Genomic DNA, 24245 nt, shown 5'->3' with positions numbered 1-24245 from the left:
CGCAGCAAGTGAGACCACATGCAGCACAAATGTAATATTTTGCCACCAGAGTGGGGAGATTTTCTAGTGAGCACAGCTTTGCCCTGGACCTCTTCCATCTGCCCACGACCAGCCTGCCTAGCTCCAAGAAGAGTTTGGATTTATATCCCCCTTTCTCCTGCAAGGAAACTCAAAGGGGCTTACAAACTTTTTTCCCTGCCCCACCCCACAACAAACACTCCGAAGAACTGTGACTAGCCCAAGGTCACCCAGCTGGCATGTGTTGGAGTGCACAAGCTGATCTAGTTCACCAGATAAGCTTCCACAGCTCAACCGGCAGAGCGGGGAATCAGACCCAGTTCTCCAGATTAGAGTGCACCCGCTCTTAACTACTACACCACGCTGGCTCTCCACCTGTCCCATTCCTCGCACTGTCATCCATGCCTTCCCCCCTTGCCCCCTCTTCCACACTGCCGACTCCATCCTGCTTCTCAAATGTTCATTTCAATATATCAATGTATCAATATAACAGAGTTGGCTTTTGGAAGGACTGGAACAAACAGCATCTGTTTCTTGCCAGATGCTGGACTAGATTACCCTTGAGGTTCTCATCCAACACTGTTTCTATACATGAGAACAATCAAACCCTGGACACTTTTTCACTGGGGCAAGCAAGTACACAGAATGAGACTTCTTCATGAGATGCCTATTGTGGGGCTGGGCGTGTTGCCAGCTTTGTCTTCGGAAATTCCTGGAGATTTTGGAGTTGGGGTCTGGGGAAGAGAGGGATCTTAGTGGGGTAATAATACTGCGGGGTCCACCTTCCAAAGCAACCAATCTCTGTCCCCGGTCATTCCAGGAGATCTCCAACCATCACCTGGAGATTGGTAACTCTACACTGTAAACCAGGGGTGTCCAGCTTTGGCCCTCCAGATGTCCGTAGACTAAAATTCCTATCAGCCCTTGCCAACATAATGCTGGTTTGCAAAAGTTTACAGTGCAACTCTGGCCCTCCAGTTGTCCATGAATTACAATTCCCATCAGCCCCTAACAACATAATGCTGGTTTGCAAAAGTTTACAGTGCAGGGGCATGCAACTCTGGCCCTCTAGATGTCCGTAGACTAAGATTCCCATCAGCCCCTGCCATCACAATGCTGGTTTGCAAAGGTTTACACTGCAGGGGTGTGCAACTCTGGCCCTCCAGACATCCCTGGACTACAATTCCCATCAGCCCCTGATGCAGTGAAAACCTTTGCAAACCTGCATAAGTGAGAGCAAACCCCAATCAGAATCAGGGAGATTTTCTCCCAAGTAAACGCATCCAAGCACGCGCCATCGCTTTCTTCCTCCCTCTCTGCAAACAAAAGCCCACGTTCTTTGCGCGCGCGCGCGCGCCTTCCTGCGCTCCCCTGCGCCAACCACGCTGCGCCCACTGCTTGTTGCGCAAACCCATTGGCGCCCGGTCTGAGAAGAGAGCCACTTTCTTGCTCTCCATTGGCTGCCTCTGCTGTCCAGCAAAGAAAGTCCCACCTCCCTTGTTAATTCTCATTTTCTCCCTATGGCAAGTTTGGCTGTCGCAACAGAGACCCGCCTTCCAGGGGACCTTATTGGAGAGTTGCCTTCCAGGGAGGCCTCTCATTGGTCGGCTAGGGAAGCGCCAGGGTAGGTTTCCCAGGGAAACCAGGAAGCGCAAATGGTGCTGCTGGTGTAATCTTTCTTTTCCCCTCCTCCTTCCTTTCCTAGTTGAACCAGGAAGTAAAGTTGGGGCTGCAATTGCATTAAGAGGAGAAAGCCCGGGCACCTGAGCAGGAGGAGGAGGAAAAGACGAAGACACGTGAGTCTGCTGGGAGAATCAGCATCAAGGGTTAAATCCAGACCCTACTTTAAGGAGTAAAGGAAATAAAAAGTTACTTTAATATGTAAATTCTGGGGAGGGGGGGGTGCCTTCTTGTACTATCCCCTTCCTGCCTTCTGCTAGACTGGGAATAGTTGCTCCCTGATAGCAAATGATCAGCATCAGGGGTTAAATCCAGACCCTGCCCCAGGGAATAAAGAATTACTTTAATGTGTAAATTCTGTTGAGGGGTTTTTCTTCCTCTACTACCCCCTCCTTGCCTTCTGTTAGACTGGGAATAGTTGCTTCCTGATAATGATCAGCATCAAGGGTTACATCCAGACCCTGCCCCAGGGAATAAACAGTTACTTTAATGGGTAAATATTGGAGAGGTGATTGCCTCTTGCTAGACTGGGAATAATTGCTTCCTGGTAGCAATTGCAGTAACGGTTAGGATGTGGAAATGCTCGTAACGCTGCTTTAATATTAATTCTAGCAAAGGCATAGCTAGTTTAAATTGATGACGATTTTAGTGTTCTTTAAGAAGCCTTACGTGACCTGCTGTTCCATTAGCTGAAAAGGCAGTTCCTTTTTATGTTTGTCCAAAACTGTGACCCTTGGTCTTACTTGTGTGGCTATCTGACAGTAACGATAAAGGAGAAAAGAATGGCTGTTGGCCTGTGGAACTCCCTGCCACAAGATTTAGGGGTGCTGGTTTAGGTGCATTTTGTAAAGGGAGTTGGGTAGATTTATGGAGGACCCGGTCTGTCCTTGGCTATTAGGCAGGATAGCAGGGGAGATCTCTGGGTGCAAAATGCCCGAGATGGTCCGCAGCAGAGGGCTGGTTGTCTGCAGGCCCTGCCTGAAGGCCTCCCTTGCTTTTGGAAACAGAATACTGGGTGAGATCATGGATCACTGGTCTGACCCAGTACGGCTGCTGTTTCACTTGGGCCTCTTCCCAGGGTGGTGTGTTTGCGAAAGGAGAGAGAATCTTTGCAGCATTTTCCCATGCAGGAATTAAACGGTTGCAGTTAGTTTGCCACGCTGGGGAAAGCAGCTGTTCAATATTTGCTTGCTAAAGGCGAAGGAGCAGTGCCAGGAAAAGAAAGTTGGCACCCTTTCGGGTGGTGGGCTGTGAAATTCCCTCTCCGGGCAAGGAAAACGTATGCAAATACGTGTGTGCTTGCTATCCTGGTTTACTCAGAAACAAACCCACAGGTTTAAATGAGTCTCACACGTGAATGAGTTAATAGACCTGTAGCTCTAGGTTTATTTATTTAGCTTCTGCCTCAGGGATTTATGCAGCTTGTTCTGGAAATGACACGTCCCTCCTTGATCCTGGTTGTAGCCCTTAAAGGAACACGGATTTTAAAAAGCAGGATTTGGGGCCCACAGCTTTCTAATGGAAAGAGCTGTATTCCTTTGTGAGGGTGGACATATACCTACCCCACCCAGCCTAGACTTTTTCCGCCAAGGCCTCTTTTATTTATCATTAATAATAAAAACAAAAACTTCAGTTTTAGCTCCCCTTTGTCTCTGAGAGGTGGATTGCAAAATCAGGGAAACAAATAGGAAGGACCTCGAATCAATAGTTTAAGCAAAAAAAAACCTGCTTTGAGGCAACACAACTCTGCAAGGTTTGACCTGCAGGAAAGAGCTACAAAAGTAGAAGGCAGTTCCTTGGAAGTTTAAAGGGCTGAGTTGTACAATAAATGTTGCAATGGGCAGATGGCTGCCCAGAGACTCAGCTGCCCTGCCTTCCAAACTTGAATTTGTCAGCCCCAAAGGTTCAGAAATAGCATGCTGTTTGTAGAGGCACCTGTTGTTTGTTCGTTCCTTTTCTCCCCAGCGGGGACCTAAAACAACCTACATCATTTTCCGCTTTTCTGTTTTATACTCACAACGACCCTGGGAGGTTGGTCATCCTGAGAGAGTGACTGGCCCCAGGTCACCCAGCAAGCCAGTGTGGCAGAGGGATTCAAACCTGGGTTTCCCAGACCCTGCCAAACATTGTAACCATTGGCTCCCAGTTGAATTCCGAATCATCTTCAAGGTGTGGGTTTTGACCTTTAAGGCCTTACGTGGGCTGGGACCCTCATACCTCCAAGACCGCATTATCCCATATGTCCCAGGTCGACCTCTGCGTTCGGCAGAGGCCAATTTACTGGAGATCCCTGGCCCCTCAATGATGCGGCTGGCCTCCACTCGGGCCAGGGCCTTTATGGCTCTGGCCCCTGCCTGGTGGAACACTCTTCCTCCAGCTGTCCGGGCCCTGCGGGACCTTGGTGATTTCCACAGGGCCTGTAAGACTGAGTTGTTCCACCGGGCCTTTGGAGAAACCAGCTGCTGAATTGTGCCCCCCCCCCCCCCCAGTTCATGGGTCCCCAATATCATCGGGACCCACTATTGAGATCTACAGGTCCTAATACCATCAGGACCCACTACCTCTCCCTCCTCCTTTTAGGAGGATTAGGTTTAGGTGGGATGCCATCTTAGGACACAACTGCTGTTTTTATTATATTTATGGACGTCTGATTATGATGATTTTATGATGGTTTTTATGTTGTACACCGCCCAGAACCCTTTGGGGATGGGGCGGTATATTAAATTAAGTAGTAGTAGTAGTAGTAGTAGTAGTAGTAGTAGTAGTAGTAGTAGTAGTAGTAGTAGCAACAACAAACAACAACAACAACAACAACCAGTAAACCACGCTGCCTGTCACATGAAGCCGGCTTACCTGGAGTGAGACCTTCTGTCTTGTCTACTCAGATTGGCAGCTGCTCTCCAGGATCTTTTGCTGCATCTATTCCCTGGTCTTTTAACTGGATCTGCTGGGAATCGAACCTGTGACCTTCTGCACACAAAGCATAAACCACAGCGCTTCACAGCTCTCCACTAAGCCACAGCTCCTCTCAAAGAACCACTCTGTGGTTATTAGAAGGAGAGGGAGAAATAATTGGATTTGAAAGGAGTAAGGCCAAAGTGTGCTGGTGCTTCTGCCCATTCAGACTCACAACAACTACTTTTTTATTTAATTATTTATTTGTTTGGTTGTATTTATATCCCACCCTATCCCTGAAGGGCTCTGGACGACCCACAGCATTTTTGTGACTTTGGGGGGGTGATATATTTTCTGCTATGTCGGAAACTTTGAAAGGAAGGAGAGGGCTGAATTCTTTGCAGCGTGCACAGACCACACGGTGAGCCTTCTAGATAATGTTTAACCCAAGAGCCAGTCCAGGTGTGTGCTGAAGGAGTTCCACATCCGTGCTCCCAGTTTGGCCCTGGGGGTTGCCGCGACTTATTTCCAGAACCTGTTTTCAGCGTTCAGCTCCTTAAGCGGTGATGGGGTTATAGAGAGCATGCCTGAAAGAGCCTTTGACCGCTAGCCAGTAACCACTGCTACCTGATTTGTATGGAGAATAGACGGTGAAGCCCTCTGGAATACAGAGTGACTCTTCAGACCAGTGGCGTATCTTCCATGGGGCTGGGTGGAGATAGGTGTCCCGGGCAGATGCCATTGGGGTCATGTGGGGGGGGGGAATCGTCCCCGCACACCCTCCCACTGGCTAAAGTAAGTGGGGCAGGGGGCGGCACAGGGGCCCACGGGGGACGGAAAACTCGGAGTCTGCCCCAGACTCAATTTTCCCTACCTATGCCCCTGCTTCAGACACTCAAAAGGAATTGCTGTAGGAACAAATCTGTGGCCAGGTGTAATTTATTTGAGTGGCGTGGGCTGTGTCCTCCTGAGCGTGGCTGGAACTAAAGCTGTGGCAACCTGGGGAAACATTGGGGAATCCCCCCCCTCTTTTTTTCTGTTTCAGGGTTTCCCCCCCAATTTTTTCCAATGGAAAACTGGGAAATTTGGGGGAGTGCTGAAACCCCCCACTCCTGTGAAACGTTTTTTTAAAAATAAAATGAATGGGCGTGCTGTAGGTACATACAGTCCTTAAATCCAACGTTAATTTCAATGCCTATAACAATACCTAACTTTTGTGCCTGTGACTTGCAGGGCTTCAGTTGCTTCATAGCGGGTGCGTGCCTTCTGGTGTCCCTTTGACCTGACTTTTCCCTTGTGGTCGATCTTGTCACCTTTCCTTGAAACTACTGTGACAGTTGTACCCACAATTTGGGTAATGTGATACTGGCAATTGCCCTAAGATAGCACAGGGTGCAACAGCTTACAATGTTCTCTTTAGTACTGGGTACGTTTGCCATGTTTGTTAACTAGTGGGTATATTTGCAACCCCCCCATATCTTGTGGCAGGGAGTTCCACATGCCAACCGCTGTCCTTTTCTGTAGAAGACTAACTTCAGTCCAAAGAGGGGAAGCCGAGGCCGCTTGGGAAGGGGCGGAAGGGTTATGCCAGTGCTGTGCCAAGTGGCACAGACGCCAGCGCAGACTTACCCTGGCAGTAGGGCGCTGTGGTGCAGGAACCAGGAAGTTGTCACTCCTGTTCCATCAGAGGCTGTGCCGGCATTCTAGGGGCATTCCTGGGGGTGGAGCAGACTTCAGTTGCCCCACAAAGAACTTTCAGCCCAGGAATGCCCCCTCCATCAGCAGCAGATTCATGCCACCAAAACGTGTGGCGTAAGTGGGTCTTCCCTATGGGATTTTTCAGGTGGCAGTGGGTTTTTTTCCCCCCTTCTTCCCGTGCCTCCTGAAACCCCTTTGGAGACTGCATACCCTGTTTCCCCGAATATAAGACATCCCCTAAAAATAAGACGTAGTAGAGGATTTGCTGAAGTGCGAAATATAAGGCATCCCCCGAAAGTAAGACGAAACAAAGTTTTTGTTTGGAAGCATGCCCGTCGAACAGAACACAGAAAAATAAGACATCCCCTGAACATAAGACATAGCGCATCTTTGGGAGCAAAAATTAATATAATTAATATAATATAATAATATAATATAAGACACTGTATATAAGACACTGTCTTATATTCGGGGAAACACGGTAGGTGTGTTTCCGCTGTGCCATCCCCAACTGCTATTCTACACACACACACCCCTTTGGATTGGGCCATCCGGCATTTACACCGTTTAAATTAAATAAATCAAACATTGCAACTTTCTGTCTTGCCAGTTCTTAACGATGCATTCTATATTGTTGAAGCTGTACCATTAATTTAGCTCCAGTTGGAGTAAACAATGCCAGCTTTTTTTTTGTTTTTCCCCTAAAGTGCTGTTTTTTCCCAGAAGTTTTGCCCCCCAAAACATTTTTGAACGTTTTACATCTCTGGCTGAAGCAGTTTGTGAAGGTCTTTTTTGGGGTGTTCTGTTCACAGCCACAGCGGGTAGGCCATGACAACGTTGACTCACCGGGGACGGCGGGCGGAGGTCGGCAGGAATGCAGACAAGAGGCAGGACGGCGAGGAGGACTCTCAGCTGGACGATCAGGTGGGCGAAGGTGACGCTGGAGACTCCAAAGACATCCGCCTGACCCTCATGGAGGAGGTGCTCTTGCTGGGCCTGAAGGATAAGGAGGTACGAAAATGCTGCCCTCTTCTCACTCTTGAGTCTTTGCCGGGGGCGACCGCAAGGCCCGGATAAGCTCACAGCTCCTTGAAACCTGCCTTTCCTCCTTGGTTTCCTTTGCTTGTAGGGCAGGGGTCTGCAACCTGCGGCTCTCCAGATGTTCATGGACTACAAATCCCATGCTGGCAGGGGCTGATGGGATTTGTAGTCCATGAGCATCTGGAGAGCCGCAGGTTGCAGACCCGTGTTGTAGGGAGAGGTGCACTTGAAGAGGACCAGGGAAGCAGCAGCGGTAATCCCGTCCATGTGTCATAAAGTTTCTTGAGGGGGTGTGCGGAGAGATGCCATCAAGGGCTCCCTCCCTGCAGCTGTGGAGCTCTGACCTGGATGACTCAGGCTAGGTTAGGTTGGCCTTGGTTAGTACTTGGGTGGGAGGCCACCGAGGAAGGGCAGGGTTGCTACGCAGAGGCAGAGGCAGGCAATGGCAAACCACATCCGTTTGTCTCTTGTCTTGACCTGGTTGACTCAGGCTAGCCCGATCTTATCAGGTCTCAGAAGCTAAGCAGGGTCAGCCCTTGTTAGTACTTGGGTGGGAGGCCACCAAGGAAGGGCAGGGTTGCTCGGTGGAGGAAGGCAATGGCAAACCACCTCTGTTCGTCTCTTGCCTTGACCTGGATGACTCCAGATATCTCAAACTCTCATCAAGTCTCCAAAGATTAGCAGCTTTGGCCCCATTAGTATTTGGATGGGAGTCCACCAAGAAAGTCCAGGGTTGCTATCCAGAGGCAGGCAATGGCAAACCACCTCTGTTCGTCTCTTGCCTTGACCTGGATGACTCCAGATATCTCAAACTCTCATCAAGTCTCCAAAGATTAGCAGCTTTGGCCCCATTAGTATTTGGATGGGAGTCCACCAAGAAAGTCCAGGGTTGCTATCCAGAGGCAGGCAGTGGCAAACCACCAATTTGTCCCTTGCCTTGACCTGGCTGGCCCAGGCTAGCCCGATCTCTTGTCAGGTCAAAAGGTAAGCAAGGTCAGCCCTGGTTAGCACTTTCATGGAAGACCACCAAGGAAGTCCAGGGTTGCTCTGTGGAGGCAGGCAATGGCAAGTCATCTCTGAACATTCCTGGCTGAGACCGAGATGGCCCAGGCTAGCCTGATCTCACCAGATCTTGGAAGCTAACTCTGGTTGGCCCTGGTTGAATTGGAGGCCTCCAAGGAAGTCCAGGGTTGCTCTGTGGAGGCAGGCAATGGCAAGTCATCTCTGAACATTTCTGGCCGAGACCGAGATGGCCCAGGCTAGCCTGATCTCACCAGATCTTGGAAGCTAACCCTGGTTGGCCCTGGTTGAATTGGAGGCCTCCAAGAAAGTCCAGGGTTGCTATGCAGAGGCAGGCAATGGCAACCCCCCTTCTGTATGTCTTTTGCTGAAAATTCTACAGTACCTGCCAAGTGTTTTCAAAGAAGGTGGGGCCAGTTGGGATCCTGTTTGGTCACATTTCGGACTGCCCATTAGAGATTTGATTGGCTGGTCAAATTAAAATAACATTTCATCGACAGCTGCCACTACAGGGTTGGTCTTATTCTGTGACTCCTCTTCCCCAGTGGTTTTTTTTAAAAAAATTACATCTGGTCTCCTTCACTTGTTCTTCCTCTGCGGGTGTGGGGGGGTTGACTCCACCTTGAGAGCCAGCGTGGTGTAGTGGTTAATCTGGAGAACCGGGTTTGATTCCCCACTCAAGACGGTTGAGCACATGGCAGATGAAGTTACAATTCTACTTAGCTCTTTTTGTTGAAAGGGTATAGTGTAGGCTAGGGGTGGGCAATTATTTTTTCCATAGGGCCGCATAAGAAACAGAAAATATTGTGGAGGGCCGGGCCAAAAGGCAGGGGGGCGAGGCTCTTTTGAAAGCCCCGCAGAAGCCGGCAGTCAAGGCAACTGGCTTCTGCGGGGCTTTCAAAGGCACCTCGCTCCCCAGCAAGGCAGGGGGGCCAGTCAGGGTCCTCCGGCGGGCCAGATGTGGCCCGCGGGCCATATAATGCCCAGGTCTGGTGTAGGCAGTCCAAGGTGCAAAAGAGATCTTGGCGTTGAAGGAAAAATGAACGGCTTGTCTTGACTTGAAAACAGAAAAGAGATGCAGGAACCGTCATTAAAGCCTGGTCAATATTCTGTATAGTTAAGGCTTCTATAGTACAGCATTGGCTATATTCTGTATAGTTAAGGCTGTATAGTACAGCATTGGCCTAGAATCATAGTTGGAAGAGACCCCAAGGGCCATCAAGTCCAACCCCCTGCCATTCAGGGGGGACACACTATCAAAGAACTCCTGGCAGATGGCCTCCAGCCTCTATTTAAAAACCTCCAAAGAAGGAGACTCCACCACTCTCCGAGGTAGTGAGTTCCACTGTCGAACAGCCCTGACGGTCAGAAAGGTCTTCCTAATGTTTAAGCGGAATCTCTTTTCCTGCACTTTGAATCCATTACTCTGTGACCTAGTCTCTAAGCCAGCAGAAAACAGGCTTGCTTCTTGTTGGTCAGAAATTCCTCACAAACCCAGCGCCCAGAAGTAAACAGAGCAGTAACTCCTAATCATAAAGTCAGAGGCTCATTTTTAGGTGGACACTAGAATGACTGAAAAGTCAGCAGAGCTTTTGGGGTGTGGTTGGAGGGCATGGAACGAGTTCTGCAAGATTTCTCCTGTCTTGGGATTTTTTCTGTAGCACAAGTTGACTCTGCCAAGGTCGTTGTGAACTTAGACTTGGTTTAATGGAGCTGCCACCTGTCCGATGCCTCCAGCCAGAACAGGCGGAGTGAGTTCTGAGACCAGGCTTGGACGGATCTAACTGGTATTGTCGAAGGCTTTCATGGCTGGAATCACTGGGGTGCTGTGTGGTTTCCGGGCTGTATGGCCGTGTTCTAGCAGGATTCTCTCCTGACGTTTCGCCTGCATCTGTGGCTGGCATCTTCAGAGGATCTGACTGGCTTTTGTACAGCAAATACCCTACCCAGGGTTGTGTTCACAGTGCCACAGTATTTTAATTACTTACTTTGTTTGTACTCTAACTTTCTCTCCATTGGGGACCCAAGGTTCCTCCTTTCCTCCATTTTTATCCAATGGCAACCCTGTGAGGTAGATACTGACTGTTCTTATGAGTGGCTGCTTTGCAGTCAGAAGGTCACAGGTTCAATTCTCGGCATCTCCAGTTAAAAGGACCAGGCAGGAGGTGATGTGAAAGTCCTTTCTCTACCTTAGACCCTGGAGAGCGCCTGCCAGAGTAGAACTTGGGACCTTCTGAATGTAAGATTCTACACTCAGGCTGAAAAATTGAAATGCATAGACATAGGATGGGACAACAGTACATGTGAAAGGGATCTGGGAGTCTTAGTGGACCACAAACTGAACATGAGTCAGCAGTGTGATGCGGCAGCCAAGAAAGCCAGTGCAATTCTGGGATGCATCAAAAGGAGTATAGTACCTCGATCGAGGGACGTAATTGTACCACTCTACCTTGCATTGGTCACCTAGAGTGCTGTGCTCAGTTCTGGGCACGGCAATTTAAGGATATTGACAAGCTGGAACGGGTCCAGAGGAGGGCAACCTTGGTAAAAGGTCTGGAATCCATGCCCTACGAGGAGAGACTTAGGGAGCTGGGCATGTTTAGTCTGAAGAAGAGAAGGTGAAGTGGGGACATGATAGCCATGTTTAAACATTTGAAGGGATACCATATCGAAGAGGGAGCAAACTGCCTCAGAGACTAGGACCTGGAGTAATGGATTCAGGGTGCAGGAAAAGAGATTCCACCTAAACATTAGGAAGAACTTTCTGACTGTCAGGGCTGTTCGACAGTGGAACTCACTGCCTCGGAGAGTTGTGAAGTCTCCTTGTTTGGAGGTTTTTAAACAGAGGCTGGATGGCCATCTGTCGGGAGTGTTTTGATTGTGTGTTCCTGCATCAGGGGGTTGGACTTGATGGCCCTTGGGGTTTCTTCCAACTCTATGATTCTATGATGGACCAGTCTTCTGATTCTCTATAAGACCTGTTCATGTATGTTGAAATCACTTCTGAACGTCTCTTGGGCCATCTGTTACGGTTGGCAAATGGCGACCCTGTAGGCTTTTCCAGGCAAGAGTCCTGAAGTTAACTCCTTCCTGGTTCTGGCCGTAAGACGGCAGGCTGGGCCGGGAGAAGGTGGTGCTGTGTGGACCGAGCTTGTTACACTGTTATCTTTGTGAGTCTGCGCTTTTGTTGTTCGATTTGCACCCAGGCTTTAGTTTTGCTTCGGCCTTGGGGATTTTGCACAGCGTGAAAGGGATTTTAGGGATTTCCCCCCCGCTGGCCTGGCGATGGAGGGATCGGACGGGTATTTGAGGAAAGAGAGACGAACCAAACACTGTGTAGCAGAACTGAGTTCCTGCAAAAACCTGCTTGTATCTTTTTGCAGTGGGCCTGTTCAGTGTACTGATTTCTGCACTTGAGAATCGGGTTATTCTCTGGGGGTCGACAGAGATGGACAGAGGTGGTTTGCCATTGCCTGCCTCTGAGTGGCAACCTTGGACTTCCTGGTTGGTCTCCCATCCAAGTGATAAATAGGGACATCGGGACATAGAACCAGGAAGCATTCATTGAAAATGCTGGGGGGAAGAATTAGGACTAATAGAAGGAAGAACTTCTTCACGCAACGTGTGATTGGTGTTTGGAATATGCTGCCACAGGAGGTGGTGATGGCCACTAACCTGGATAGCTTTAAAAAGGGCTTGGACAGATTTATGGTATTTGAAATTCTTGGCACTGGTTTTATGCCTAATAAAGGTTTTTGGATTTGGACAGATTTATGAAGGAGAAGTCGATTTATGGCTACCAATCTTGATCCTCTTTGATCTGAGATTGCAAATGCCTTAACAGACCAGGTGCTCAGGAGCAGCAGCAGCAGAAGGCCATTGCTTTCCCATCCTGCATGTGAACTCCCAAAGGCACCTGGTGGGCCACTGCGAGTAGCAGAGAGCTGGACTAGATGGGACTCTGGTCTGATCCAGCTGGCTTGTTCTTATGTTCTTATCCCTGCTTGGCTTATGAGACCAAATGAGACATAGAACTCACCTGGGCCATCTGGTCTTTCTTTTGTAAGACATGGAAGAAGAAGAGTTTTGGATTTATATCCTACCTTTCTCTCTTGTAAGGAGACTCAAGGTGGCTTACAGACTCCTTTCCCTTCCTCTCCCCACAAGAGACACCCTGTGAAGTAGGTGGGGCTGAGTTCTAAGGAAGCTGAGACTAGCCCAAGGTCACCCAGGAGGAGTGTAGGAGTGCGGAAACACATCCGGTTCACCAGATAAGCCTCAGCCACTCAGGTGGAGGAGTGGGGAATCAAACCCGGTTCTCCAGATTAGAATCCACCTACTCTTAACCGACTCCACTGTGCTGCTTAAGACTTATAGTGAAGACCTTTTCCGGTTTCCTTAAGGCAGGAAAGGTCATGTGCAAGAGAAAATGCCGCCTCTTGAGATTTCTCAACTCTTTTTGCCCTGAGTGGTCGTCCCAGAAGGAAATCAGGGGTTAAAAAGTAAACAACAGGCTGAGTCTGGCTGGTCGGAAATGTTTGTTGAAGCGTCATATCGGCAGGCTAGAAATGAGGGAGCTTCAGCTTTCGAAGTGGTGGCTCCATATTGAAAAAAAAATCTTCTCCTTGGGTTTCTCATGGGAGTCTCTTCCTATGGTTACCGCCACGGAAATTTACCATCATCTAAAGATCAGACTGTACGACCAGGAATACCAATCTCTCCTGAGTGTTGCACAAAGCTCCTGTTCCCCTCTATACTTTGGGATCACACCCCCGAAATCTAGCCTTGCTGTATATTTAGAACAGCTTGTTAATTATAAGTGCAGATGGGTCATGACCAGAGCAAGGTGCAACTCATTCCCCTCTGTCTATCTTCAAGGTCGTTTCCTTAACATCCCACAAAGTGAGCGTTGTTGTCGGTACTGCCCCAACGCTATGGACTCGATCCCTCATATCTTGCTTTACTGTTCGAGGTATAATGATATTAGAACCGATCTGGGAGCTTTACTACCTCTAGAACAGTGGTGGTGAACCTATGGCACGGGTGCCAGAGGTGGCACTCAGAGCCCTTTCTGTGGGCACTCGCGCACAGAGTTCATCATGTGGGAGGGCGTGGAAAATCACACACACACCCCTCACACGCATCTAGTCTGGCCTGGGTATGATCCTTTACCTGGGAGTAAGCTCGGTTGCTGGCAATGGGGCTTGCTTCTGAGTAAACCCTCCTAGGATCATGATTCACCCATTTGAAGCATTGCACGGTTGCTTCACTAAGCTTACTCCTGAGTAAGTAACAAGCCTTTATTGGCATAAAATAAACATACAAAATAAGCATACAAAATTTGCCCATTATTGCTCACAATTATAGACACTGGTACTAAAATACTAAATACTAAAATATATACATGGTCCTTCTGTAACTATAGGACATTCCTTCAGCTAAGTTGACTCACTTAAACGTCCTCGGATGCTGACAGAAGCTAGAAAAATTACTGCTGGCTATATGTGGTCATAATACATAGACGTTGATTGGTATTCATCTAGACTTACGTCTATTATCGTTAGCAGAAATTTTGCTACATTCTCGCACACTGTGGGATCCATGTTGTTCAAAAGCATAGGTATCTTAAGAGCATCGGTTAGATTGTTATACAGAAATGGGATAAGTGCAGATTGCGACATTCTGATTTTTGCAAACCTTACACAATGAAAGAGGGTATGATCGAGTGTCTCCACCTGACCCATATTGCATGGACATAGCCTCCTCTGTTTATCAATTTGTTGATATCTGCCATAGAGCAGCATAGAAGGCATTAGATTGAATCTGGCCAGTGTTAAAGCTCTTCTTAATTTAGGGTTGGTGATCCAATGTAAATAATTGGCCATGTGTCCTTGTTCAATTGGAATAAGCAGGGTCAGGGGGGAACACGTATTCCTCGCAGCTGTTATCATATCCCGATACTCTTGTTCTAATAGCTTAGTTTTCAAGCAGCTATATGCTTCTGATAGGGAAAGAGGGACTAACGACTCTAATGAGAAGCCAAGAGTGTTGATATTTCCCTCAACTAGTTTCAGCCACCTAGAATTTGCATAGTCGGAAAGCATGAGGTGTAGCAAACTGGAGTGATCCTGCAAATAGTGGATACGTAGCCAGTATCTGACAGTTCTCAGCCAGGCCATCGTGGCATATGATATTTGCCCGAGTTCTAAACATAGGGCTGCATATGAAGCACAATTTGGTAAGCCCATAATTTTATGGAAGAAACGGGACTGGGCTGTGTTTATATTTTTATTTATAGCTCCGATCCAAATTGGTGCTCCATAGAGGAGCTGAGAGCCGCATTTAGCATTGAACACCTTCAATGCGGATGGTATATACTGGTGGCCCACAGTGAAAAAGAAACGCTGAATTGCTCCTGAGTAACGCGTGCCTCGGAGCCAACCGTTTTTTCTAAACTAAAACCTCAGTATTCAGGTTAAATTGCCGGGTTGGCCCTTTGCGATAAATCAGTGGGTTATGGGTTGCAATTTTGGGCACTCGGTCTCGAAAAGGTTCGCCATCACTGCTCTAGAATTTATGTTTCTCTCAGACAAACTAAAAATGTCTAAGCTATTGAACGGCCCTCATGTAGAAATTTCTGAAGCAGTGGCTACATTTTTAATCCGTGTTCTACATGATATGTAACAATTATCCTATTTTTGTACTTGGAATGTATGGTACTTCTGGTTTATGCCTAATAAAGGTGATTGGATTGGATTGGCATATTGGCAGGCAGAGGGTCGGAGTGAATGGGCACGTAACCCACTGCAATGAGGAACTAAGTCGGGTGGTTGTTTGCAGCCCAGACGTAAGCTGCTTCCTCCTCGGTGTTTGCCCAGGGTGGAGAGTTTCCATACTGTCAACTTCAGTTCCCTTTCACCGAATATATATAACGGGAGCAGCAGCCGTAATTCTGCCGTTCTCTCTTTCCTTTCTAATAAACACAGTTGGGGGTGACACTTGGGGCTCTTGCCTTTCCTAAGTCCCAGGGGTAGAAGGGGCCCATACAGCTTGGCAGAACCACACAGTGGCACCTGGGTGATTGAGACACATTCCTAATCCCAGGTGAGGGCCACATAAAATGGAGAGGGTGATTGTATCTAGGTCAGGGGTCTGCAACCTGCAATCGCATGCGGCTCTTTCGTCCTTGCACTGCGGCTCCACGTGGCTTGGCTCCTCTCAGCCTCTTTCGGAGAGTTGCCCTAAGGGTTAATGGGAAAGAGTCCCCGTTCCTAGAGAGGAATATGGCTGTGGAGTCCACCCTCCATGGCAGACATTTTCTCGGGGGGGGGGGTCAGCCCCCCTTGGAAGTTGACAACCCCATTAAAGGCACCAATTTTGATCTACCACCTGAGTGGAATTTGAGGGGGTTCTTTTTTGGGGGGGGGCATAATCTGTGTCTTTCAACACAAGAAAAGAGAAATGTGTGAAACGGCGGTTCTGTTGCTGGTCATTTGAATCATGTACAAAAGAACAGGCTTTCCCCCCCCCCTTTTTTTTCCTTTTCTTTTTTTTTTTTTTGCTTTTGATGGGTAAAAATGGACCCCAAAGAAGGGAACTTCTCCCTGCACGAGAATTTGTACAGTGTTATCTTCATTTTAGATGTCAAAAAGTATTTGCGGCTCCCAGTGTTTTCTTTTCCATGGAAAATGGGTTCAAACGGCTCTTTGGGTGTTAAAGGTTGCCAACCCCTGGTCTAGGTCAGTGGCACTCCAGCTGTTATGGACTACAATTCCCATCAGCTGTTATGGACTACAATTCCCATCAGACTACAATTCCCATCAGCCCAATTGACCATGCTAGCAGGGGCTGATGGGAATTGTAGTCCATAACAGCTGGAGTGCCAAAGGTTCGCCACCACAGGTCTAGGTGATTGAGAAGCATCCCCGTCAATGTAACTCCTTACAGGTATATGTATTCTACTGGAACAGCAGTGGCGCAGTGGTTAAGAGATAATGTACTCTAATCTGGAGGAACCGGGTTTGATTCCCTGCTCTGCTGTGGAGGATTCCCCGCTCTGCTGCATCAGGAAGTTTTTCCTGATGTTTAGGTGGAATCTCTTTTCCTTCACCTTAAACCCATTACTCCTGGTCCTAGTCCCTGGAGCAGCACAAAGCAAGCTTGCTCCCTCACCAGTGTATTAATGGGACAGTATAGGGCAGTGATGGCGAACCTTTTTGAGACTAGGTGCCAACTCACCCTTGCTAGAACAGGAGGTAACTGCTTGCAATTTAACCTGAATACTGAGGTTTTAGTTTAGAAAAAACAGCTGGTTCCGAGGCTCGCGTTACTCGGGAGTAAGCTTGGTGAAGCAACCATGCAACACTTCGAATGGGTAGTCACAACCCTATGAGGGTTTACTCAGAAGCAAGCCCCATTGCCAGCAACCAAGCTTACTCCCAGGTAAAGGATCGTGCCAAGGCCAGTCTAGATGTGCGTGTGTATGTGGGGGGGTGATTTTCCGCCCCCCCACATGACGAACTCTGTGCATGCGTGCCCACAGAAAGGGCTCTGAGTGCCACCTCTGGCACCCGTGCCAAAGGTTCGCCATCACTGGTATAGGGGCCCCTGTTTGCAGTCTTTAATTGCAGGGGGGCTGGATATCAGGAGTATTACATTTTGGGGAAGCAGCTCTGCTCTATTCACCTTTGCTCCTGTTGCTACAAATGTCCTTTCTGCGCTACCATCACTTCCCCGTCTTCCTCTGTGGTTCCTCCTCAGGGCTACACATCTTTCTGGAACGACTGCATCTCCTCCGGGCTGCGGGGCGGCATCCTTATCGAACTGGCCATGAGAGGGAGGATACAGCTGGAGCCGCAGACCATGAGGAAAAAACGGCTGCTGGACCGCAAGGTGAGGGCCAGGGGAGGCACCCGCCGGGTCACCACAAGGCCCAGGGGCTTCAGACTTACGCCAGGCCTGGCGTTGGCCGGCCGGCTTGTCCGAAGCCCCTCTCTTGTCTGCTGTGCCTTCTAGGTCCTCCTCAAATCGGATGCCCCCACTGGAGACGTGCTTCTGGACGAGACGCTGCGCCACCTGAAGGCCACCGAACCTGCTGAGACGGTGCAGACGTGGATCGAGCTGCTGACCGGTGAGCAGGAGAGCTGCTCCGTCCAGGGACTCTTAAGTCATCCAAGCATAGTGTTGTGGGAGGGGTGTGTGTGTCTCTCTACCCACAATACATAATATATGCCCGTGGTGGCGAACCTTTGGCACTCCAGATGTTATGGACTACAATTCCCATCAGCCCCTTCCAACACGGCCAATTGGCCTTGCTGGCAGGGGCTGATGGGAATTGTAGTCCATAACATCTGGAGTGCCAAAGGTTCGCCACCACTGATATATGCCCATAGCTGCCTTATGCTGAAGGGGCTGATGGGAATTGTAGTCCATAACATCTGGAGTGCCAAAGGTTCGCCACCACTGATATATGCCCATAGCTGCCTTATGCTGAAGGGGCTGATGGGAATTGTAGTCCATAACATCTGGAGTGCCAAAGGTTCGCCACCACTGATATATGCCCATAGCTGCCTTATGCTGAAGGGGCTGATGGGAATTGTAGTCCATAACATCTGGAGTGCCAAAGGTTCACCACCACTGATATATGCCCATAGCTGCCTTATGCTGAATCAGGCAACAGCATCATCAAGGTCAGTATTGTCTACTCTGACTGGCAGGGGTTTCAAGCGGAGGGCTTGCACATCCCCTCCTGCCAGATCCTTTCAACTGAAGGTACTGCCAGGGATCGAACTTTCTGGGGCCTTCTGGGACCATTGTGGCTATCAATGGTGAGAAATCCCAAGTTCGACCCTCCCGTTCCTTCACGCAGGGTTGGTGTGCAGAAAAAGCACGTTGGCATACAGTCGTGCTGGCCCGAAGATATCCTGTGTCCTTCGATTTGTGTGTTCCTGCTTGGCAGGGGGTTGGACTTGAAGGCCCTTCTGGTCTCTTCCAACTCTATGATTCTATGATTCCCTCTTCTTGGCAGTCTAATGGGGGGAGTTTAAGATTGGAGGATAGGAGGTGACAGTTCGTGGGGGTGGGGTAGAAAATGGAGGCAACCTTGCCTGGTCTTTCTACAACAGGGGTGTCCAACTCTGGCGCCCCAGATGTTAATGGACTACAATTCCCTTCAGTCCCTGCCAGCATGGCCAATGGACTGATGGGAATTGTAGTCCATTAACATCTGGGGTGCCAGAGTTGGACACCCCTGTTCTACAAGAAAGAAGAGGAACGGGGCTGTAAGGCGGGAATCTGACTGAGGGGGTGGAGTTATTTGTCCCCGTCCTCCAAGGCTCTTTGAGGCGAAGTAGCTAGGATGCCTCCCCCTGTTCTCAACTTCCATCCCCCCTTTACTCTAACCCACAGGTGTCAAACTCGCGGCTCTCCAGATGTTATGGACTACAGTTCCCATCATCCCCTGCCAGCATGATGCTGGCAGGGGATGATGGGAACTGTAGTCCATAACATCTGGAGGGCCGCGAGTTTGACACCTATGTTCTAAAGCAGGGGTCTTCAAACTATGGCCCTCCAGATGTTCAGAGACTACAATTCCCATGAGCCCTACCACTTGGCCATGCTGGCAGGGGCTGATGGGAATTGTAGTCCATGAACATCTGGAGGGCCATAGTTTGAAGACCCCTGCTCTAACCCATCAGTTGGTTGGGAGGATAAAGAAGTGGCGGATAGCCAAGTTTCCCTGTGAATGTTTAAGATCGGAAGTGGGTTTGAACTTGAGTCTCCTGGCTCCACGCGTGATGCCCATGCGTGATGGTGCATAAATGATAGGGTTTGGAGGGCCAAGGGCAGACCTCGCAACGCTGACCGGGAATGGGGTGCTCTTCTTCCCGTCACTAAACCCGCTCTCCCGCAGGCGAAACGTGGAACCCCTTCAAGCTGCAGTACCAGCTGCGCAACGTCCGCGAGCGGATCGCCAAGAACCTGGTGGAGAAGGGGATCCTGACCACGGAGAAGCAGAACTTCCTCCTCTTCGACATGACGACACACCCGGTGACCAACACCACCGAGAAGCAGCGGCTGGTGAAGAAGCTCCAAGAGAGCGTCTTGGACCGGTGGGTCAACGACCCTCACCGCATGGACAAGCGGACCTTGGCACTGCTGATCCTGGCTCACGCCTCCGACGTGCTGGAGAACATCTTTACTAGCCTGGTCGACGAGAAATACGACGTGGCCATGAACCGCTCCAAGGACTTGCTGGACAGAGAGCCCGAGATGGAGGCGGCCAAGGCGGGCAGCGTGGAAATGATTTGGGCCGTCCTGGCCGCTTTCAACAAGTCCTAAGCCCTACTGTGCAGGTTTCTGCCTTTCCCTCTAGGAATCAGACCTCTCGCTCTGGGGAATCTTCCCACATTACACGGCGGCAGGCCACTGGGGACTACTTCCTGCCAGGCCCCCTCCCCGATTGCAGATACTGGGCACGGTGGCGAGCATCCCCCGTAGGAACGCCGATATCTTCACCGCCGCTTCCTCCCCTCCGGGGACTGTTGGATTTTTTCATGCCCACCAAACTGAATGAAGGCCTGTTGTCTGAGAGAACTGGATTGAGCTGTGTCTCTTATTTTTATTTCAAACTCTCTTCTTTTTTTTATGTTTTTAGGAAAGAAGGAATCGTGACGTGCATTCTTTTGCCTTTTGATTTTTTTTGGTGTGTGTTTTTAATTTTGGCCTCTGTTTTGGTCCTGTCTCGGTTTCTGTCTGAGTGGCTCCGGCTCGGCGCCGCTCGTCCCTGTGTGTGTGTGTTCGCAAAAGATCATTACAGCACAACCTCTATGCATTCTCTGGTGTTTCTTTTCGTTCTTAGCTCTCCCCCTGTGCGAGTCTCCTTCAGTTCAGAGAATTCCCATCACAAATACTCACAGCTAACCGATTAAAAATATGTACCCAGATCTGAATAAATTCTTAGCTTGTGAAATCAGAATGAATTATATTAGTCAAGGAAGAAGAAAGCCCTGTTTGATGACACCAGCCAATCACATTCAGCCAAACCTTTCCTGCTTTTTCCCACCCTTCTTCCAGAGAAGCAGAGTTCAGGGCCTGCATTGAGCTCCTAAGAGATGGGGTGAAAGCAAGTGGCGTGCAGCGTAACTGACCTAAAGATGGTCCAGAAAACAGTGGGCACTGAATGCAAGGTGGGTCATTAATTTATAGGGGAAATGGGGCCTTCTGGCTATACTAAGAGACTAATCTTCCCGGGATAAAGGCAGCTCTTGTTCTTTAGAGAACAAAAGGTGAGCACATAGGCTTAATGTCCCCAGCCCGGGGAGTGTCCGAAGATGATTACATCTTAGGGCAAGCTGATTGAATCACAGCTCTGGGGCTTTTCCAATTCAAATGGAGAAAAAGGGAGATAGGATTAGCGTGTTGACGAATAACTGAAAGGGAGCCTTGATATCAGTTAGGCGAGGGACGCTTCCAAGGCACAGGCTTTTGTCTTTCCTGGTCGCTTGAGGAAAGGCGAGGCTGGCTGTTGTGCATTTCAGTGACTGACAGGGAGATGTACCCAGGTTTTACCTTATTACCACTGAGCCAGCAAATTGCATCCATCTTTGGCTTGTACTTCTAGAGCACAGGTTTCAAACAGGCGGCCCTCCAGATGTTATGGACTACAGCTCCAATCAGCCCCTGCCAGCATGATGCTGGCAGGGGATGATGGGAACTGTAGTCCATAACATCTGGAGGGCCGCCTGTGCTCTAGAGCATCCTACAGGGAAAATGTGACAGGTAGAGTCACTGATTTCCATCCCGCCTCAGGTCTGGCTGGTAACAAGACTAGACTATAAATCCTCATATGGATTGGAAATTGACTACAAAACTGGAAGCAAAGAATAGGAATTAGTCGTCAGTGCTCACAATAGGGGGATGTGAACTGTGGGGTCCTTCGGGCGTCTGTATTGGGACTAGCACTTTTCAGCTTGTTCACAAATGACCCTGAGCTCAGAGTGAACGGTGAGGTGGCCAATTTCGCAGCTGACCCCAAATAATGTAGGATGGTTAAGGAAAAAAAATGGATTATGAAGAGCTCAAAAGAAGCTCTTCTGGCCGGGGAAAATGGGCCTGAAAAATGGCAAATGAGTTTCAACGTGAGCAAACGTTAAGGCGGTTCAAACTGGGGCAAATAATCCCAGCCTCCCATACATACTGATAGGATCTGCGCTGGCAGTGAGACCAAGCAGTGGCGTAGGAGGTTAAGAGCTCGTGTATCTAATCTGAAGGAACCGGGTTTGATTCCCAGCTCTGCCGCCTGAGTATGGAAGGCTTATCTGGGGAATTCAGATTAGCCTGTACACTCCCACACACGCCAGCTGGGTGACCTTGGGCTAGTCACAGCTTCTCGGAGCTCTCTCAGCCCCACCTACCTCACAGGGTGTTTGTTGTAAGTGGGGGAAGGGCAAGGAGATTGTGAGCCCCTTTGAGTCTCCTGCAGGAGAGAAAGGGGAGATATAGAAGAGTTTGGATTTATATCCCCCCTTTCTCTCCTGCAGGAGACTCAAAGGGGCTTACAATCTCCTTGCCCTTCCCCCCTCACAACAAACACCCTGTGAGGTAGGTGGGGCTGAGAGAGCTCTGAGAAGCTGTGACTAGCCCAAGGTCACCCAGCTGGCGTGTCAACAAGCTGCCTAGGCTAATCTGAATTCCCCAGATAAGCCTCCACAGCTCAGGCAGCAGAGCTGGGAATCAAACCCGGTTCCCCCAGATTAGATACACGAGCTCTTCTTCTCTTCTTCTTTAAGGGGATCTTGGGGCGATAGTGGATGGCTTGATGAAAATGTCAACCCCTGTGGGCAGCTGTTGTGAAAAAGGCAAATTCCACGCCGGCCATCATTAAAACAGGAACAGAGGATAGATCCGCCACTGTCATACTGGCCTTATGCAAATCTATGGTGCGAATATCGTGTCCAGTTCTGGTCACCGTGTTTGCAAAAGAACATTGTAGAGCTTGAAATGGTGCCGGAAAGAGCGGCCAAAAGGATCAGGAGCTAGAAGAGCTGCCCAAGTAGCTCAGTTACAACACTTCGGCTTCTTCCGCACGTACAGAATAAGGCAATTTCAGTCCACTTTCAATGCACTTTTGCAGCGGGTTTTTATTTTGCAGAATAGCAAAATCCACTTGCAAACAGTTGTGGAAGCGGATTGAAAGTGCTTTATTCTGCATGTGCGGAAGGGGCCTTAGGGTTGTTTAGCTTAGAGGAAAAGGTAGCCAAGGGGGGACACACTCAGAGATGGAGCTTCCATGCCCCAGGTGGGTGCTGTTTAGTCACGTGGGGATGGAAAATTGTCCCCCACACCCCTCTTCCCCCCAGGTCCAGCCCACTGGAATATGGTGGCCCTGCGGCCCAGTCTGGCCCAGGGACGTTGCAGCACTCCTGCTGCTGTTGCTGACCCCACATACCGACTGAGCCCACCTGGGTTCCCTTGGGCTGCAGGCAGTGGTGGGATCCAAAAATTTTAATAACAGGTTCCGTGGTGGTGGGATTCAAACAGTGGTGCCGCCGCACACGCGCACCTCCAGTCCCTATTGGGCAGGGAGGTTGCTTTAGTAACCCCTTCTTGGCACTCAGAAAAAATTAGTAGCCACTTCTAGAGAAGTGGTGAAAACTGGTTGCATCCCACCTCTGGCTGCAGGTGGTGCACTGCCCTTGCCCCGCCCCACGGCCCGTGTAGGAGACCGCCCTGCCTGGCCCGGCTCAGCCATCGGTGGGCCTTTTGCAGCGCCCACGGCCTGTCCTCCCTTCCGACAGAACTGAGCTACGCGGAGTCCCCGGGGCTTCCCACTGGTGGGGCTTCCATGCCGGGCAGACCAGACCATGGCTGAAGACCTCAACCCTTTGCCCTGCCAGGTGCTCGGGGACTAGCCAGGTCCCACCTGAATTGCCTGCGCCAGGGGGGATGAGGCTTCAAGCGCACGGAGGGAGATGGACGTGCAAGGAAGGGCACTGGGCGCTGGCTACCTTTTCCGCCTGGGGAGGGGGGTGCCGGAGTGAGCAGAGGAAGAGATCCCCACGCCTCTGGGTCATCTGTGGAATGGAAGGGAGCTGGGCGCCCATCACATCCAAAGGATGGTCCCTCTGCTTCCATACATGCTGCTCCCCAAGCAGGCAGAGGCAACGGCCTTGACCCAAATATTCCACGTGGCCCCCTTGCAGAGGTGTATCTAGGGCAGGGGCCTGCACCCTGCGGCTCTTCAGATGTTCATGGACTACAAGTCCCATCAGCCCCTGCCAGCATGGGAATTGTAGCCCATGAACATCTGAAGAGCCGCAGGTTGCAGACCCCCTGATCTAGGGAAAATGGTGTGTGTGTGGGTTAGGGTTAGGGTTAGGGTTAGGGTGTGAAAAACTCAGATTTCCCCCCAGGCTCCATTTTTCCTAGAAACGCCTCTGGACACACAAGAGGTCCATAAAACTGTGCATGGTGTGGAGAGTGAACAGAGAGCCCTGAAGGGTTGGAGATTCAGAACAGACACGCACAACTACTTCTTACAGTGCATACTGCGCTTGTGGATGTGGCTGCCACGGGATGTGGTCAAGGCTGACAGCTTGGAAGGTTTTAAAGGGGGGCGGGGTGACCAAAGGCATGACGAATAGGGCTATGAGTAGCTGCCAGTCATGACTGACACCTGCTCCCTCCAGTTCCCGGGGCAACGGGCCTCTTGAAATCAGCTGCTGGGGAGCATGAATGGGAAGACACCATCGTGGTCGTCCTTCTGGTGGACTTCCCTGGAGGCAGCTGATTGGCCACTTTGTGCACATGATTCTGGGTGTGATGGGCCTCAGGTGTAACCCTGCACGGCTCTTCTTATGTTCTAGCCTGCTGCTGGACTGTGGGCTGCACAG

At 49.9% G+C, this 24245-nt stretch overlaps 1 protein-coding gene across 2 annotated transcripts; it reads left to right on the top strand.

Annotated features, from left to right (window-relative positions):
• Positions 1-1658: 1658 nt before the first annotated feature.
• Positions 1659-20185, top strand: GOLPH3L (golgi phosphoprotein 3 like). 2 transcript variants are annotated; one of them, XM_048517647.1, is made up of 5 exons: positions 1659-1870; positions 7104-7302; positions 17113-17244; positions 17368-17482; positions 19265-20185. In XM_048517647.1, the coding sequence occupies exons 2-5, from the start codon at positions 7120-7122 to the stop codon at positions 19690-19692; spliced, it is 858 nt and encodes a 285-aa protein (XP_048373604.1). In that variant the 5' UTR covers positions 1659-1870; positions 7104-7119; the 3' UTR covers positions 19693-20185. The 2 variants fall into 2 exon arrangements, with proteins under 2 accessions (XP_048373604.1, XP_048373597.1); XM_048517640.1 differs by having other exon boundaries at positions 1662-1814.
• The last annotated feature ends 4060 nt before the right edge of the window (positions 20186-24245 follow it).

This window comes from Sphaerodactylus townsendi, linkage group LG01, assembly GCF_021028975.2.
Source record: "Sphaerodactylus townsendi isolate TG3544 linkage group LG01, MPM_Stown_v2.3, whole genome shotgun sequence".
NCBI lineage: Eukaryota > Metazoa > Chordata > Lepidosauria > Squamata > Sphaerodactylidae > Sphaerodactylus > Sphaerodactylus townsendi.
The sequence above is the reverse complement of the archived record's forward strand: the minus strand, read 5'-3'. Positions and strand labels throughout refer to the sequence as shown.